General features: G+C 44.3%; 1 protein-coding gene across 1 annotated transcript in view; it reads left to right on the forward strand.

Annotated features, from left to right (window-relative positions):
* LOC129857225 (galactosylgalactosylxylosylprotein 3-beta-glucuronosyltransferase 2-like) overlaps positions 1-20,312 on the forward strand; it is a 59,772-nt gene that overhangs the window by 24,200 nt on the left and 15,260 nt on the right. The window contains exon 2 of the mRNA XM_055925267.1: positions 5,252-5,396. Coding sequence (XP_055781242.1) covers positions 5,252-5,396 — 145 coding nt within the window. The remainder of the gene's footprint in view (positions 1-5,251; positions 5,397-20,312) is intronic.

Here is a 20,312-nt window from a genome sequence, read left to right on the forward strand (position 1 = left end):
GCAGGGCAGTATTCCAACATGATAACGACCCCAAACACACCTCCAAGACGACCACTGCCTTGCTAAAGAAGCTGAGGGTAAAGGTGATGGACTGGCCAAGCATGTCTCCAGACCTAAACCCTATTGAGCATCTGTGGGGCATCCTCAAACGGAAGGTGGAGGAGTGCAAGGTCTCTAACATCCACCAGCTCCGTGATGTCGTCATGGAGGAGTTGAAGACGACTCCAGTGGCAACCTGTGAAGCTCTGGTGAACTCCATGCCCAAGAGGGTTAAGGCAGTGCTGGAAAATGATGGTGGCCACACAAAATATTGACACTTGGACATTTTCACTTAGGGGTGTACTCACTTTTGTTGCCAGCGGTTTAGACATTAATGGCTGTGTGTTGAGTTATTTTGAGGGGACAGCAAATTTACACTGTTATACAAGCTGTACACTCACTACTTTACATTGTAGCAAAGTGTCATTTCTTCAGTGTTGTCACATGAAAAGATATACTCAAATATTTACAAAAATGTGAGGGGTGTACTCACTTTCGTGATATACTGTAGTGTACAGCAATTGAAAGACAGGCATCTTGTGATTCCAGACAATATTTCCGATTTATCAAGTGTTTTACAGCGAAAACACAATATAGCGTTATATTAGCGTAGCCACAATAGCCAGAAACACTTGGGCGCCGACGACCAGTTCACATGCGCGACAGATATTAGAAATAGCATCATAAAATGTTTCTTACTTTTGGTGATCTTCCGTCAGAATGTTGGACAAGGTGTCCTTTGTCCAGAACAGTCGTTGTTTGGATCTGGAACGGCAAATTTCCCTCTTGATTTAGCATGGGCACTTGCCAAGTGGCACGGATCTCTCCAACGTCAACAAAGTCAGAGAACGGAACACGGCAAAACTCCCGAAAAAATGTAAATAATCTGATTAAACTATATTGAAAAAACATACTTTACGATGATATGGTCACATGTATCAAATAAAATCTAAACCGGAGATGTTAATCGTCCATAACGACAGCTAAACAGAAGGCAAATCCATGTCCTCTTTCGCACGCTCCAGAAACAGGAAATGGACGGTCACGTCATACAAAGAGCTTTAATTCCACCTCAGACCAAGATAGACACGAAATGTCTTCTCCGCCTCTTGACAACCAGGGGAAGGCGTATGAAGTGTACGTAGAATCTTACGTTCATTGCCCATGTATAGGCATGAAGTTGAACAGAGCATCGATTTCTGACATTCCACTTCCTGGTCAGGAAATGTGCTGCAGAAGGAGTTCTGTTTCACTCAGAGAAATAATTCAAACGGTTTTAGAAACTAGAGAGTGTTTTCTATCCAATAGTAATAATAATATGCATATTGTACGAGCAAGAAATGAGTACGAGGCCGTTTGAAATGGGCACGATTTAACTGGCTACTCAATACTGCCCCTTGCAGCCATAAGAAGTTAAAGCGAGACCGCACCGAAATTAATGTCGGAATATGAGTTTTACATTTTTCAACAGAACAACGAATTAACATCATAAATAGTTCTTACTTTTTGATGAGCTCCCATCAGAATCTTGGGCAAGTTGTCCTTTGTTCAAAAGAATCGTTGCTCGGTTGTATATTGTCGCCTTCAACTTTGGAATTAGCAGTAAACATTAGCCATGTGGCCCAGATGTGCCCAACTCACTAGAACGCAGCACAAATAAATACCCGAAAATCGCAATATACTGATATAAACTGATATGACTTGGTTTAAAATAACAACATTATGATGTCTTTAACACCTATATCGAATAAAATCAGAGCCGGATATATCTAAGGGCTATAACGGGAGCTTTCTAGAACGCCATCCTGAGGTCTGTCTTGCGTCATGGCGAATGAAGGAAAGAGAGGACCCCACGTTGCCAGCCCATTTATAAGGCCTCAGATCTGCCTAGCAACTCCATTCCAATTCTCACTATTTGCTGACATCCAGGGGAAGGCGTATGCAGTGCATCTCAACCAATAGAAAACATGCAAATCAATAAACTGACCTCAGAACAGCCTGCAGATTTCAGATTTCTCATTTCCTCATAGGAAAATTGCTCCAACTCGAGTTCTGTTTTACTCACAGATATAATTCAAACGGTTTTAGAAACTAGAGAGTGTTTTCTATCCAATAGTAATAATAATATGCATATTGTACGAGCAAGAATTGAGTACGAGGCAGTTTAATTTGGGAACGAAATTTTTACAAAGTGCAAACAGCACCCCCTATTGAGAAAAGGTTTTAAGCCATGTTTCAGTCAGGCCAATCACATCAAGATTATGATCAGCATTGACTAACTCTGTGTGCAAGAATGGTGTTTAACATTAGTTTTGAATAACTACCTCATCTCTGTACCCAACACATGCAATTATCTGTAAGGTCCTTCAGTCGATCAGGCAATTTAAAACACAGATTCAACCACAAAGAACAGGGAGGTTTACCAAGGGCTCGCAAAGAAGGGCATCTATTGGTAGTTGGATAAAAAAAGCAGACATTCAATATCTCTTTGTGCATGGTGAACTTATTAATTACACTTTGGATGGTGTATCTATACACCCAGTCACTACAAAGATACAGGTGTCCTTCCTAACTCAGTTGCCGGAGAGGAAGGAAACCACTCAGGGATTTCACCATGAGGCCAATGTTTAAAAAATATGTATATATATATTGGGGTTTTGTCCCCCCCCCCCACAATTTCGGGATATCCAATTGGTAGTTACAGTCTTGTCCCATTGCTGCAACTCCGGTACGCACTCGGGAGAGGCGAAGGTCGAGAGCCGTGCGTCCTCCGAAACACAACCCCGCCAAGCCGCACTGCTTTTTGACACAATGCTCACTTAACCCGGAAGCCAGACGCACCAATCTGTTGGAGGAAACACCGTATACCTGGTGACCGTGTCAGCGTGCATTGCACCCGGCCCGCCACAGGAGTCGCTAGAGCGTAATGGGACAAGGACAACCCGGCCGGCCAAATCCTTCCCTAACCCGGACGACAATTGTGCACATTGTAGTTACTACATTGTAATACTAACCTAATTGTCTGAGTGAAAAGAAGGAAGCCTGTACATAATAAAACATGCATACTGTCTGAATCAAGGTACTTAAGTAATACTGCAAAAAATGTGGTAAAGCAGTTAACTTATTCCTGAATACAAAGTGTTATGTTTGGGGTAAAACCAATATAGCACATTGGTGAGTACCACTCTCCATATTTGCAAGCATAGTGGTGGCTGCATCATGTTATGGGTATGATCCTTAAGGACTGGGGAGTTTTTCAGGAACAAAATAAACAGAATGGAGCTATGCAATGGCAAAATCTTGGAGATGAATTCACCTTTCAAAAGGACAATAACCTTAAACACATGGCCAAATCTACTCTGGAATGTCTTACCAAGAAGACAGTGAATGTTCCTGAGTCGCCGAGTTACACTTTTGATTTACTGGAAAATCTATGGCAAGACTGTCACGGCCGTTGTAAGGAGGAGACTAAGGTGCAGGGTTGTACGCGTACATTCTTCTTCATTTAAGAATGAACACTAAACAAACAAAATAACAAAATGTGAAGCTAATATGAATAGTGCAGACAGGCAACAAAACATAGAAGAAGAACCCACAAACACCAAAGAGAAAATGGCTAGCTAAATATGATCCCCAATCAGAGACAACGATAAACAGTTGCCTCTGATTGGGAACCATATCAGGCCACTATTGACATACAAATCACCTAGACCTACAAAAACCCTAGACATACAAAAAAACCTAGACAATACAAAAACTAACGTACCCACCCTAGTCACACCCTGACCTAACCAAAATATAAAGAAAACAGAGATATCTCAGGTCAGGGCGTGACAAAGACCTGAAAGTGTATTTTGTTTGACAAGTAAATATTTTTTCTCAAAAAGAGACGGTGCAAAATTATTGACAGCCCTGTTTTCAATACCTCACCTTGCAAGATAACGGCATTGAGACTAGAATCTTTTATGAGATTTGAGAACACAAAATCAACATTTTGCAATGGTCATTTCAGTCTCTGGACTTGAACCCCATTAAAAACCTGTGGTCTGAATTGAACAGGGAAGTCCAGAAGCGCAGACGAAAGACATCAAGGATCTGGAAAGATTTTTTATCGAGGAATGATCTAAGATCAATGTTCTCCAATCTCATTTTTTTTTTATGAAAAAGGTTCTGTGCCGTTATCCTGGCAAGGTGAGGTATTGAAAGGTATTGAAAACAGGGGTGACAATACTTTTGACCCCTATCTTTTTGAGATAAAAAATAATTACTTGTTTTTGAGCATATAATATAGCTCAGTTTATGGATTATTTGTTTTATAGTCTTTTTTGCTCATCTTTATCAAGGATGCCAATTATTTTGGACTTGACTGTAGTAACTGTACGCACACACACACACACACACACACACACACACACACACACACACACACACACACACACACACACACACACACACACACACACACACACACACACACACACACACACACACACACACACACACACACACAGTCTGGGTCTACACTGCTCCCGTCTGTGTGTGAATTCATTCACAGTGAAAATGTACCCAGGTCTTGTTCTACTCTGCTATTTCATTTAGTGTAGAATCCAGAGAAGAAAGCCGTCGAGCCAAGCTTATTTTCCTCTTTTCAGATTTCATCAGACGTCTCTGCTTTTCCACGAAAGCTAATCAAAAGGGGACCATAGTGCTCTCCCAGAAGTTTGGTTGGTGTGATGGGTCTGCACTCAAAAAGATGTTGCATAAAATGTACTTAAATGTTTTATTTGTTGTATTTTTATCACTGTATCAGGGATAGCGTACACAGACGTTTGCAGCCTTCAGTGTGTGGGTACACATTTTTCTTGGAAAAGTATATTTTTCTGTGAAAATAATACAAAAAACAAAATATTTTTGATTTTCCACAAAATAAATGTGGTTGTTGATCAACTTCACAGCTTGATCTTTTTTTTAGGGGAGCAGGCAGTTCTACATATGGACACCTCAAAAGTCTAAAACAGCCTTCTTGTCTGCTATCCTCTATCTACACTGATGTGAAAGAGCTGGACAAGCCTGGAGAAAATTCACACCAAGAATCCTATTGCTTTGACCTCTCCTGTGTTTTCGGGATCAGTGTGTCTGTCTGTGAGGCCCATGGAGCTTCTGTGTGTTTGTGTTTGTGTGTCTAACTCTCTCTACCTCTCTGTTTCTCTAGATGCGTTCAACACGGGGTGTGTCAGTGTGGCCGGTTGGGCTGGTCAGTGGGCGGCGGTACGAGCGTCCCATAGTGGAGAAGGGCAAAGTGGTGGGTTGGTATACTGGCTGGAGGCCCGACCGTCCCTTCGCCACCGACATGGCAGGTAAAGCGCATTTACTGTAGTTAGTGATCTACGGTAGAGGAACAGACACCAGTGGTGCCCTTTCAGTTGTTCAACTTATTACAGCACAGCTATGGGGAGTTTGTACACTAGCCACCTCTACTGAAGAACATTAGAATCATGCCTTACATTGCCAATGAACACCGTGACTCACATTTATTTATTTTAAACATTGGAAGACTAAATTCATCAGGCTTTGCTCCAACTTAATTGTCCCACTTAAGGAGGAAATGCTCATCCTTCTGGATGTTGAGAGTTAAAGTTTGGTAACTATACTAACCAAAATATAAACGCAACATGTAAAGTGTTGGTCCCATGTTTCATGAGCTGAAATGAAAATCCCAGAAATGTTCCATGCGCACAAAATGACCACTTATCTAAAATTGTGTACACAAATTTGTTTACATCCTTGTTAGTGAGCATTTCTCCTTTGCCAAGATAATCCATCCACCTGACAGGTGTGGCATATCAAGAAGCTGATTAAAAAAGCATGATCATTACACACGTGCACCTTGTGCTGAGGACAATAAATGGCAACTCTAAAATGTGTAGTTTTGTCACACAACACATGCCACAGATGTCTAAACTTTTGAGGGAGCATGCAATTGGCATGCTGACTGCAGGAATGTCCAACAGAGCTGTTGCCAGATAATTTAATGTTCATTTCTCTACCATAAGCCGCCTCCAATGTTGTTTTAGAGAATTTGGCAGTACGACCAAACAGGCTCACAAACGCAGACCACGTGTAACCATGCCAGCCCAGGACCTCCACATCCGGCTTCTTCACATGCGGGATCATTTGAGACCTGTCACCCGGACAGCTGATAAACCTGTGAGTTTGTACAACTGAAGAATTTCTGCACAAACTGTCAACTGTAATGGAAGCTCATCTGTGTGCTCGTCGTCCTCATCAGGGTCTTGACCTGACTGCAGTTTCGGCGTCGTAACCAACTTCAGTGGGCAAATACTCACCTTCTATGGCCACTGGCACCCTGGAGAGGTGTGCTCTTCACTGATGAATCCCAGTTTCAACTGTACCGGGCAGATGGCGTGTGGGCGAGCGGTTTGCTGATGTCAGCGTTGTGAACAGAGTGCCCCGTTGTGGCGGTGGGTTATGGTATGGGCAGGCATAAGCTACAAACAATGAACACAATATATTTTATTGATGGCAATTTGAATGCACAGAGGTACCGTGACGAGATCCTGAGGCCCATTATCGTGACATTCATCCGCAGCATCACCTCCTGTTTCAGTTTAATAATGCACGGCCCCATGTCGCAAGGATCTGCACACAATTCCTGGAAGCTGGAAATGTCCCAGTACTTCCAAGCGTGTTCCAGTTCCCACCAATATCCAGCAACTTTGCACAGGCATTGAAGATGAATCGGACAATATTCCGCAGGCCACAATCAACAGCCTGATCAACTCTATGCGAAGGAGATGTGTCTCGCTGCATGAGGCAAATGATGGTCACACCAGATACTGACTGGTTTTCTGATCCATGCCCCTACCTATTTTTCAAAGGTACTGTATCTGTGACCAACAGATGCATATCTGTATTACCAGTCATGTGAAATCCATAGATTAGAGCCTAATTAATTTATTTAAATTGACTGATTTCCTTATACAAACTCTAACTCAGTAAAACAATGAAGGCTAACAAGCCGGGTTTGGGTTCAAGACCATGCCCAAGTTATATTAATAGAAACTCACATTTTATTGCCTGGTACGTCTCGGTGTGGTGCATGCTACGGCTGCCTCCGCTCAGGTCAGTAACAGTGGCTTGCCCGGCAGCTGGCACTGTTCCCCTAGTCCATGGTGCGCGCAGGTTCCCTTGGCAAACGTGTGGAATTCTTATGGCTTCCTCTCACAGGTGCCCGTACCTCGGCTAGGTCTGAGTAAAAGGACCCGGGGATGATTTGGGGCCTGGGCCTGATCAAATGCCTTGTCTGCCTGGGCTGAGGCATGCAGAAACTGCCCTAACTCAACCCAGTTGCTGTGCGCTCTGTCGCTAACTAAGGGCGAAGTGAGGCGACTTGAATGGAGAGGGCAACTGGGTCAGCGAGCACTCCCTGCCTGCGGCCTGTGCCTGCCTCAGTCAAGCACCGTTCACCTCTCTTCCCAGACTTAGTTGATGATCCAATCTTATGTGGACAGGCTAGCTAAACAGCGCTGCATAGCGTGCCATCCAGGTTAGCTGACTTTTTAAGGCGAGCTAGCGTACTGCCACTGGCGATTCCTACCTCCCATGGTGGAATTGTTTGTGTAGCATGCTCTCTCTCTCTCTCATTTAGCATATGTAGCTTTCAGTCGCTTGGTTATTCAAGATGAACCGTGTTGCATTTGGAGAGATTCTCGAGACCGAAGGAAGACGCCACTCGTTGTTCTTTGGCTAGTTCTTTGTTGGCAGCGGGCTTGGCAAGTGCTAGCCCACAGGGATAATGCAGATAGCTAGGTTATGGCATAGCAAGACTAAGAAGCCGAATGGCTGACGTCGGCTAGCATACGGTACTGTGACAAGTGCCTCCGTGTTTGGCTATGGCCGACCTGGGTACACTGTCGGCCGTTGCTGGAGTACCCATAAAAGGGCCAGGTTTCAGGTTGGCTATACAGTACCAGGCGCTCTTTGTCCAAAAGAGCGCACCCCTCTACCCCTCTAGCTCACTGGTCCCTTTGAGGTGCTTAGTGATACAGATTATGGACTCGGTAGGTGGTTGGAAATCATGCTTTTATCCCACACACAGTCGCCTGCGTCTTATGAACTCCAAAGTGAGCTGTCTGTCTCCTGGTCAATGCGTTTCATTCCTGGGAATTCGATTCAATTTATGTATCGCCCTGTCTGTTATCACAGATGGGGTACATTTTTTCAGAGCTGTCTGTCCCTTTTTCCAGCTGGGTTACAAGGTGCAGTGTCACCGGTACCTATGACTGGTGTGCATGATAACCTCTATGATCAAGTTTTTTTTACATGCATACAAGGGTTATTTCAGGGGCTCATCCCCTGGCAGTGCAGTCTTAGGCCGTTTTCTAAACCAATTGCGCCCACTCGGGATTTGGGTGCAGGTAGCCTAGGACCGCAGGCAACCTAGGGGTTAAAGCATTGGGCCAATAATCGAAAGGTCGCTTTTACTAATACCCGAGCAGACAAGGTAAAAAATCTGTCAATCTGCCCTTATGGATGGTCATTAGGCAGCGTGCAGATGTTGAAATACGCAGGTACAGCAGGATTTCCTATTGGGTTGGAACTCTGAATGGTTTGCCGGTAGGCCATTTCATATTGTGTCAGCAAAAGCCGGACCAGGATGTGATTTCATGTTTCCATAGCTGTGCTGTACCAGTTGTCAGACTGAAAGGGAATGTACAGTTATGACTATAACTACTGTTCTCTGAAGGAGGGAAACGAGGTACAACAGCTGTTCGGACCCGTTCCGCCCAGTTCTGGGCTTGGTGAAGAGCGGTACTGAATTGAAAGTATGAATTTGTGCCTGGTGTTTACCACCTGTGGAAGGCGGGGCTTCCGGTGAGACCCTGTGTTCATTGGCCTTGTCAGGCATGATTAGAATGTTCTTCAGTAGATGGCTGTAGTGCACAAACTCACGATAGCTGTGTTGTACCCCACTCCCTCTTTTAGGAAACAATAGTTACAGTCATAACTGTACGTTTTCAGTTTGGAATGCATCCCAACTTGGTGGTGTAATCTGCTCCACACTATTAATGGCCTTTTGTGTTTGGGGTGAGGAGTGGGAGACTGTTTTCGTTCCCTCTCTGAAGGGGTCAGTCAGGGACAAGCTTCTGTAAGCACATTTAAAAGTAAAGTGGGACGCCGTGATGCTGCTCACCACTCCAGCCCCCTCTCTCTCTTTCTCCTGTCTCTCTCTTGCTCTCTGCACAAAACAAACCCATCTAGTGGTCCCTCCGGCATGAATGGTCCCACTAACCACACACACTAACACTCAAGCGTGCATATAAATGGACACAGCCACACAAGTGATACACACAAAGACGCAGATACACGTGTACACCCACGTGTGCTCACACTTGCATACGCATGCACAATAACCCCCGTTAATCACTATACGTCCAATGTAGAATGGGCAGTGTTGAGCAGTGAATAAATTGCAGCTTTTGCCTTAATAACTTGTATTGTAGGCTATTGTTAGCAGCCAAGTGAGCCAACTAAGCTGTCCCATCTCTACTCCATCCCATTTAATAGGCCACAATTGGACCAGAGAATGAGGAGATGGTTTAGTATTCTTCTGGTGCAGGCACACACACACAATTCTGTACATCTCTACCCTTATTTTACCTGGTAAGTAATAAAACATTTCAAAACGAAGATGTCTTGATTGCGTATCAAATCAAATCAAATTTGAATTGTCACATACACCGAATAAATCAAATCAAGTTTATTTTATATAGCCCTTCGTACATCAGCTAATATCTCGAAGTGCTGTACAGAAACCCAGCCTAAAACCCCAAACAGCAAGCAATGCAGGTGTAGTAGCACGGTGGCTAGGAAAAACTCCCTAGAAAGGCCAAAACCTAGGAAGAAACCTAGAGAGGAACCAGGCTATGAGGGGTGGCCAGTCCTCTTCTGGCATGGTCAAATAATAATCAGGAATAAATGTCAGTTGGCTTTTCATAGCCGATCATTAAGAGTTGAAAGCAGCAGTTCTGGGACAGGTAGGGGTTCCATAACCGCAGGCAGAACAGTTGAAACTGGAACAGCAGCAAGGACAGGTGGACTGGGGACAGCAAGGAGTCATCATGCCCGGTAGTCCTGACGTATGGTCCTAGTGCTCAGGTTCTCAGAGAGAGAGAAAGAGAGAAGGAGAGAATTAGAGAGAGCATACTTAATTTCACACAGGACACTGGATAAGACAGGAGAAGTACTCCAGATATAACCAACTGACCCTAGCCCCCTGACACGTAAACTACTGCAGCATAAATACTGGAGGCTGAGACAGGAGGGGTCAGGAGACACTGTGGCCCCAACCGAATGATACCCCCGGACAGGGCCAAACAGGAAGGATATAACCCCACCCACTTTGCCAAAGCACAGCCCCCGCACCACTAGAGGGATATCTTCAACCACCAACTTACAATCCTGAGACAAGGCCGAGTATAGCCCACAAAGATCTCCACCACAGCACAAACCAAGGGGGGGGCCAACCCAGACAGGAAGATCACGTCAGTAACTCAACCCACTCAAGTGATGCACCCCTCCTAGGGACGGCATGACAGAGCACCAGTAAGCCAGTGACTCAGCCCCTGTAATAGGGTTAGAGGCAGAGAATCCCAGTGGAGAGAGGGGAACCGGCCAGGCAGAGACAGCAAGGGCGGTTCGTTGCTCCAGAGCCTTTCCGTTCACCTTCACACTCCTGGGCCAGACTACACTCAATCATATGACCTACTGAAGAGATAAGTCTTCAGTAAAGACTTAAAAGTTGAGACCGAGTCTGCGTCTCTCACATGGGTAGGCAGACCGTTCCATAAAAATGGAGATCTATAGGAGAAAGCCCTGCCTCCAGCTGTTTGCTTAGAAATTCTAGGGACAATTAGGAGGCCTGCGTCTTGTGACCGTAGCGTACGTGTAGGTATGTACGGCAGGACCAACTCGGAAAGATAGGTAGGAGCAAGCCCATGTAACGCTTTATAGGTTAACAGTAAAACCTTGAAATCAGCCCTTGCCTTAACAGGAAGCCAGTTTAGGGAAGCTAGCGCTGGAGTAATATGATCAAATTTCTTGGTTCTAGTCAGGATTCTAGCAGCCGTATTTAGCACTAACGGAAGTTTATTTAGTGCTTTATCCGGGTAGCCGGAAAGTAGAGCATTGCAGTAGTCTAACCTAGAAGTAACAAATGCATGGATGAATTTTTCTGCATCATTTTTGGACAGAACATTTCGGATTTTTGCAATGTTACGTAGATGGAAAAAAGCTGTCCTTGAAACAGTCTTGATATGTTCGTCAAAAGAGAGATCAGGGTCAAGAGTAACGCCGAGGTCCTTCACAGTTTTATTTGAGACGACTTTACAACCATCAAGATTAATTGTCAGATTTAACAGAAGATCTCTTTGTTTCTTGGGACCTAGAACAAGCATCTCTGTTTTGTCCGAGTTTAAAAGTAGAACGTTTTCAGCCATCCACTTCCTTATGTCTGAAACACAGGCTTCTAGCGAGGGCAATTTTGGGGCTTCACCATGTTTCATTGAAATGTACAGCTGTGTGTCATCCGCATAGCAGTGAAAGTTAATGTTATGTTTTCGAATAACATCCCCAAGAGGTAAAATATATAGTGAAAACAATAGTGGTCCTAAAACGGAACTTTGAGGAACACCGAAATGTACAGTTGATTTGTCAGAGGACAAACGATTCACAGAGAAAAAACTGATATCTTTCCGACAGATAAGATCTGAACCAGGCCAAAACCTATCGGTGTAGACCAATTTGGGTTTCCAATCTCTCCAGAAGAATGTGGTGATCGACGGTATCAAAAGCAGCACTAAGGTCTAGGAGCACGAGGACAGATGCAGAGCCTCGGTCTGACGCCATTAAAAGGTCATTTACCACCTTCACAAGTGCAGTCTCAGTGCTATGATGGGGTCTAAAACCAGACTGAAGCATTTCGTATACATTGTTTGTCTTCAGGAAGGCAGTGAGTTGCTGTGCAACAGCTTTTTCAAAAATTTTTGAGAGGAATGGAAGATTCGATATAGGCCGATAGTTTTTTATATTTTTCGGGTTAAGGTTTGGCTTTTTCAAGAGAGGCTTTATTACTGCCACTTTTAGTGAGTTTGGTACACATCCGGTGGATAGAGAGCCGTTTATTATGTTCAACATAGGAGGGCCAAGCACATGAAGCAGCTCTTTCAGTAGTTTAGTTGAAATAGGATCCAGTATGCAGCTTGAAGGTTTAGAGGCCATGATTATTTTCATCATTGTGTCAAGAGATATAGTACTAAAACACTTAAGTGTCTCTCCCGATCCCAGGCCCTGGCAGAGCTGTGCAGATCCAGGACAGCTAAGCCCTGGAGGAGTAAGCAGATTGAAAGAGGAGTCCGTAATTTGCTTTCTAATGATCATGATCTTTTCCTCAAAGAAGTTCATGAATTTATTACTGCTGAAGTGAAAGCCATCCTCTCTTGGGGAATGCTGCTTTATAGTTAGCTTTGCAACAGTATCAAAAATAAATTTCGGATTGTTCTTATTTTCCTCAATTAAGTTGGAAAAGTAGGATGATCGAGCAGCAGTGAGGGCTCTTCGATACTGCACGGTACTGTCTTTCCAAGCTAGTCGGAAGACTTACAGTTTGGTGTGGTTCCAATTTTCTGGAAGCTTGCTTCAGAGCTCGGGTATTTTCTGTATACCAGGGAGCTAGTTTCTTATGACAAATGTTTTTAGGTTTTAGGGGTGCAACTGCATCTAGGGTATTGCGCAAGGTTAAATTGAGTTCCTCAGTTAGGGGGTTAACTGATTTTTGTCCTCTGACGTCCTTGGGTAGGCAGTAGGAGTCTGGAAGGGCATCAAATAATTTTTGTGTTGTCTGAGAATTTATAGCACGACTTTTGATGCTCCTTGGTTGGGGTCTGAGCAGATTATTTGTTGCGATTGCAAATGTAATAAAATGGTGGTCCGATAGTCCAGGATTATGAGGAAAACATTAAGATCTACAACATTTATTCCATGGGACAAAACTAGGTCCAGAGTATGACTGTGGCAGTGAGTAGGTCCAGAGACACGTTGGACAAAACCCACTGAGTCGATGATGGCTCCGAAAGCCTTTTGGAGTGGGTCTGTGGACTTCTCCATATGAATATATGAATACCGTGAATACCGTGAAATGCTTACTGACAAGCCCTTAACCAACAATGCAGTTAAGAAAATATTTACTGAATAAACTAAAGTAAAAATTAAAAGAAGTAACACAATAAAAAAACAATAATGAGGCTATGCAAATAGTCCGGGTGGCCATTTGATTAATTGTTCAGCAATCTTATGGCTTGTGGGTAGAAGCTGTAAAGGATCATTTTGGACCTAGACTTGGTGCTCCAATACTGCTTGCCATGCAGTAGCAGAGAGAACAGTCTATGACTTGGGTGACTGGAGTCTTTGACAATTTTTGGGACCTTCCTCTGACACCGCCTAGCATATAAATCCTGGATGTCAGGAAGCTTTGCCCCAGTGATGTACTGGGCCATACGCAGTACCCTCTGTAGCGCCTTCCAGTCGGATGCGGAGCAGTTGCCATACCAGGCAGTGATGCAACCAGTCAGGATGCTCTCAATGTTTCAGCTGTAGAACTTTTTGAGAATCTGGGGACCCATGCCAAATCTTTTCAGTTTCCTGAGGAGGAAAAGGCGTTGTTGTGCCCTCTTTAAAACTTTCTTGGAGTGTTTGGACCATGATAGTTTGTTGGTGATGTGGAACCCAAGGAACTTGAAACTCTCGAACCGCTCCCATGTGAAAGGGGGCATGTTCGGCCCTCATTTTCCTGTATTCCACAATCTCCTTTGTTTTGCTCACGTTGAGGGAGAGGTTGTTGTCCTGGCACCACACTGCCAGGTCTCTGTCCTCCTCCCTATAGGCTATCTCATTGTTGTCGGTGATCAGGCCTACCACTGTTGTGTCATCAGCAAACTTAATGATGGTGTTGGAGTTGTGCTTGGCCACGCAGTCGTGGGTGAACAGGGAGTACAGGAGGGAACTAAGAATGAAACCCTGAGAGGCCCCCATGTTGAGGATCAGCGTGGCAGACGTGTTGTTGCCTACCCTTACCACCTGGGGGTGGCCCGTCAGGAAGTCCAGGATCCAGCTGCAGATGGAGGTGTTTAGTCCCAGGGTCCTTATCTTACTAATGAGATTTATGGGCCCTATGGTGTTGAATGCTGAGCTGTAGTCAATGAACAGCATTCTCACATACCAGTCAAAAGTTTGGACACACCTACTCATTCCAGGGTTTTTCTTTATTTTTATTATTTTCAACATTGAAAACTAATATTGAAGAGATCAAAACTATGAAATAACACATATGGAATCATGTAGTAACCAAAAAAGTGTTAAACAAATCAAAATATATTTTCTATTTGAGATTCTTCAAAGTAGCCGCTTTTTGCCTTGATGACAGCTTTGCACAACCTCTTGGCATTCTCTCAACCAGCTACATGAGGAATGCTTTTCCAACAGTCTTTCTTGAGCACAGGGACTATGGTGGTCTGCTTGAAATATGTAGGTATTACAGACTCGGTCAGGGAGAATTTGAAATTGTCAGTGAAGACCCTTGCCAGTTGGTCAACGCATGCTCTGAGTAGACGTCCTGGTAATCCGTCTGGCCCCGGCATTGTGAATTTTGACCTGTTTAAAGGTCATGCTCACATCAGCTACGGAGAGTGTGAACACAACGTCGTCAGGAACAGAGCTGCCGTAGTAGGATACAATCTTAGTCCTGTATTGATGCTTTGCCTGTTTGATGGTTCGTTTCAGGGCATAGCGGGATTTATTATTAGCATCCAGATTAGTATCCCGCTCCTTGAAAGCGGCAGCTCCAGCCTTTAGCTTGGTGCAGATGTTGCTTGTGATCCATGGCTTCTGGTTGGGATATGTACGTACGGTCACCGTGGGGATGACGTTGTCGATGCACTTATTGATGAAGCCGGGGACTGAGGTGATATACTCCTCAATGCCATTGGATGAATCCCAGAACATATTCCTGTTTGTGCTAGCAAAATAATCATCCGCGTCATCTGACCATTTCCATATTGAACGTGTCACTGGTACTACCTGCTTTAGTTTTTGCTTTTCAGCAGGAATCAAAATGATAAGAATTATGGTAAGATTTGCCAAATGGAGGGCGAGGAAGAGCATTGTACGCATCTCTGTGTGTGAGCAATACCTCAAGACGAGCAACACCTCAAGTCAACCTTAATATTATTTCCGAAAACCGGAAGGTTGTATATTATCCGTGTCGTCGTTCAGCCACGACTTGGTAAAACATAAGATATTGCAGATTTTTATGTCCGTTAGTAGGATAGTATCAAACAGAGCTCATCCAGTTTATTCTCCAGTTATTGCACGTTGGCCAATAGAACAGATGGTAGAGGCAGGTTACCCACTTGCCGACTAATTCTCACAAGGCACCCTGATCTGCACCCCCGTGAATGACGGGGAATTGTGCCTTTTCCGGGAGCAACATTGTATCCTTTGTGTCAGACACTTATGGCTGCATCCCGCTACCGGGATCGATATGACAACAGCCAGTCGAAGTGCAGGGCGCCAAATTCAAAAAGCAATTTTCCTATGTGTATGTCAGAATGCAGAATTTTGCTGGCTGTTCTGAGACCTGTGTATTAATTTGCCTGTCCTCTATTGGTTGAGATGCACTGCATACGCCTTCCTCTGGGTGTCAGCGAATAGGGAGAGTTGAAATGGAGTTTCTACGTAAGTCCCGAAGGTTATAAATTGCTTGGAACCAAAGTGTCCCATCTTTCCACTCTTCGCTCTGACGCAGGAAGGGTCTTGGCATGTCATTTTAGAAGCTCCCGTATTAGCTCCTAGATATATCCGGCTCTGTTTTTATTCGATATAGGTGTTGAAGACATCGTAATGTTGTTATTTTAAACCGAATTATATTAGTTTATGTCAGTATATTGCGATTTTCGGGAATTTATTTTCGTGACGTTTTAGGAAGTTGGGTATCTCTGGCCCACATGGCTATTGTTTATTGCTAATTGCAACTTTGAAGACGACGTTCTCCAACCTAGCAACGATTCTTTTGGACAACGGACACATTTCCCAAGATTCTGATGGGAGTTCATCGAAAAGTAAGAACTATTTATGCTGATAATTCATTGTTCTGTTGAAAAATGTCAAATGCATAAGATGCCATTTCCTGCAGTGTAGCCTTGCGTTATCGCAGCCTGTATTGCGCAGTAAGGTTAATTTTAAAAATGTAATTCAGGGATTGCATTAAAACTTCTTATGGCTGCAAGGCAAAGTGTTGAGTAGCCAGTGAAATCGTGCCCATTTCAAACGGCCTCCTACTCAAATCTTGCTCGTACAATATGAATATTATTATTCTTTTTGGATAGAAAACACTTTCTAGTTTCTAAAAGAGTTGGAATTATTTCTCTGAGTGAAACAGAAGTCCTTCTGCAGCACTTTTCCTGACCAGGAAGTAAAATGTCAGAAATCGATGCTCTTTTCAATTTGATGCCTATACATGGTCTTAACACTTAGGAGTCTGCTGACAATCTATACGCCTTCCTATTGGTGTAAAGAGGATGTCAGAGAAGAAATTTGTTCTGTGGTGAAAAAAAAACTATTTCTTTGTCCTGACCGTCCCCTTCCGGTACTCTGGAGGAAGTGGGATGGACTTCTGTTTTGCCTTGGTAACGAACGGCTAACGTCTCCGGCTCGAATTTTTTTTGCTACATGTGACCATATCATCGTAATGTATGTTTTTTCAATATAGTTTAATCAGATTATTGAAACTTTATTCGGGAGTTTTGCCGTGTTCCGTCCTCTGACTGTGTTTACGTTGGAGAAATTTATGCCACTACGCTAGTGCCAATGCTAATTGAAGAGGGACATTTGCCATTCTGAATCAAAACAACGACTCATCTGGACAGAGGACACGTTCTTCAACATTCTGATGAAAGATCAGCAAAAGTAAGACCCATTTTATGATGTTATTTCATATATCTGTCGTGCATGTAGACAATATCTCTCTCATCATCACTCAATACCTAGGTTTACCTCCACTGTATTCACATCCTACCATACCTTTGTCTGTACATTATTCCTTGAAGCTATTTTATCGCCCCCAGAAACGTCCTTTTACTCTCTGTTCTAGACGTTCTAGATGACCAATTCTCATAGCTTTTAGCCGTACCCTTATCCTACTCCTCCTCTGTTCCTCTGGTGATGTAGAGGTGAATCCAGGCCCTGCAGTACCTAGCTCCACTCCTATTCCCCAGGCGCTCTCTTTTGATGACTTCTGTAACCGTAATAGCCTTGGTTTCATGCATGTTAACATTAGAAGCCTCCTCCCTAAGTTTGTTTTGTTCACTGCTTTAGCACACTCTGCCAACCCGGATGTTTTAGCCGTGTCTGAATCCTGGCTTAGAAAGACCACCAAAAGTTCTGACATTTTCATCCCCAACTACAAGATTTTCAGACAAGATAGAACGGCCAAAGGGGGCGGTGTTGCAATCTACTGCAAAGATTGCCTGCAGAGTTCTGTTTTACTATCCAGGTCTGTTCCCAAACAATTTGAACTTCTACTTTTAAAAATCCACCTCTCTAAAAACAAGTCTCTCACCGTTGCCGCCTGCTATAAACCACCCTCTGCCCCCAGCTGTGCTCTGGACACCATATGTGAACTGATTGCCCCCATTCTATCTTCAGAGCTCGTGCTGCTAGGCGACCTAAATTGGAACATGCTTAACACCCCAGCCATCCTACAATCTAAGCTTGATGCCCTCAATCTCACACAAATTATCAATGAACCTACCAGGTACCACCCCAATTCCGTAAACACTGGTACCCTCATAGATATCATCCTAACCAACTTGCCCTCCAAATACACCTCTGCTGTTTTCAACCAAGATCTCAGCGATCACTGCCTCATTGCCTGCATCCGTAATGGGTCAGCGGTCAAACGACCTCCACTCATCACTGTCAAACGCTCCCTGAAACACTTCAGCGAGCAGGCCTTTCTAATCGACCTGGCCGAGGTATCCTGGAAGGATATTGATCTCATCCCGTCAGTAGAGGATGCCTGGATATTTTTTTAAAATGTCTTCCTCACCATCTTGAATAAGCATGCCCCATTCAAGAAATTCAGAACCAGGAACAGATATAGCCCTTGGTTCTCTCCTGACCTGACTGCCCTTAACCAACAGAAAAACATCCTATGGCGTTCTGCATTAGCATCGAACTGCCCCCGTGATATGCAACTTTTCAGGGAAGCTAGAAACCAATATACACAGGCAGTTAGAAAAGCCAAGGCTAGCTTTTTCAAGCAGAAATTTGCTTCCTGCAACACAAATTCAAAAAAGTTCTGGGACACTGTAAAGTCCATGGAGAATAAGAACACCTCCTCCCAGCTTCCAACTGCACTGAAGATAGGAAACACTGTCACCACCGACAAATCCACTATAATTGAGAATTTCAATAAGCATTTTTCTACGGCTGGCCATGCTTTCCACCAGGCTACCCCTACCCCGGTCAACAGCACTGCTCTCCCCTCTGCTACTCGCCCAAGCCTTCCCCATTTCTCTTTCTCCCAAATACAGTCAGCTGATGTTCTGAAAGAGCTGCAAAATCTGGACCCTTACAAATCAGCCGGGCTAGATAATCTGGACCCCTTCTTTCTAAAACTATCTGCTGAAATTGTTGCCACCCCTATTACTAGCCTTTTTAACCTCTCTTTCGTGTCATCTGAGATTCCCAAAGATTGGAAAGCAGCTGCGGTTATCCCCCTCTTCAAAGGGGGGGGACACTCTTGACCCTAACAGCTACAGACCTATATCTATCCTACCTTGCCTTTCTAAGGTCTTCGAAAGCCAAGACAACAAACAGATTACCGACCATTTCGAATCCCACCATACCTTCTCCGCTATGCAATCTGGTTTCAGAGCTGGTCATGGGTGCACCTCAGCCACGCTCAAGGTCATAAACGATATCTTAACCGCCATCGATAGGAAACAGTACTGTGCAGCCGTATTCATTGACCTGGCCAAGGCTTTTGACTCTGTCAATCACCACATCCTCATCGGCAGACTCGACAGCCTTGGTTTCTCTAATGATTGCCTCGCCTGGTTCACCAACTACTTCTCTGATCGAGTTCAGTGTGTCAAATCGGAGGGTCTGTTGTCCGGGCCCCTGGCAGTCTCTATGGAGGTGCCACAGGGTTCAATTCTTGGACCGACTCTCTTCTCTGTGTACATCAATGATGTCGCTCTTGCTGCTGGTGATTCTCTGATCCACCTCTACGCAGACGACACTATTCTGTATACTTCTGGCCCTTCTTTTGACACTGTGTTAACAACCCTCCAGGCGAGCTTCAATGCCGTACAGCTCTCCTTCCGTGGCCTCCAATTGCTCTTAAATACAAGTAAAACTAAATGCATGCTCTTCAACCGATCGCTGCCTGCACCTGCACGCCTGTACAACATCACTACTCTGGACGGCTCTGACTTAGAATATGTGGACAACTACAAATACCTAGGTGTCTGGTTAGACTGTAAACTCTCCTTCCAGACTCACATCAAACATCTCCAATCCAAAGTTAAATCTAGAATTGGCTTCCTATTCCGCAACAAAGCATCCTTCACTCATGCTGCCAAACATACCCTTATAAAGGGTCCTCGACTTCGGTGATGTCATTTACAAAATAGCCTCCAAAACCCTACTCAATAAATTGGATGCAGTCTATCACAGTGCCATCCGTTTTGTCACCAAAGCCCCATATACTACCCACCACTGCGACCTGTACACTCTCGTTGGCTGGCCCTCGCTTCATACTCGTCGCCAAACCCACTGGCTCCAGGTCATCTACAAGAGCCTGCTAGGTAAAGTCCCCCCTTATCTCAGCTCGCTGGTCACCATAGCAGCACCTACCTGTAGCACGCGCTCCAGCAGGTATATCTCTCTGGTCACCCCCAAAACCAATTCTTCCTTTGGCCGCCTCTCCTTCCAGTTCTCTGCTGCCAATGACTGGAACGAACTACAAAAATCTCTGAAACTGGAAACACTTATCTCCCTCACTAGCTTTAAGCACCAGCTGTCAGAGCAGCTCATAGATTACTGCACCTGTACATAGCCCATCTATAATTTAGCCCAAACAACTACCTCTTTACCTACTGTATTTATTTATTTATTTTGCTCCTTTGCACCCC

Source organism: Salvelinus fontinalis, chromosome 1 (assembly GCF_029448725.1).
Source record: "Salvelinus fontinalis isolate EN_2023a chromosome 1, ASM2944872v1, whole genome shotgun sequence".
Taxonomy (NCBI): domain Eukaryota; kingdom Metazoa; phylum Chordata; class Actinopteri; order Salmoniformes; family Salmonidae; genus Salvelinus; species Salvelinus fontinalis.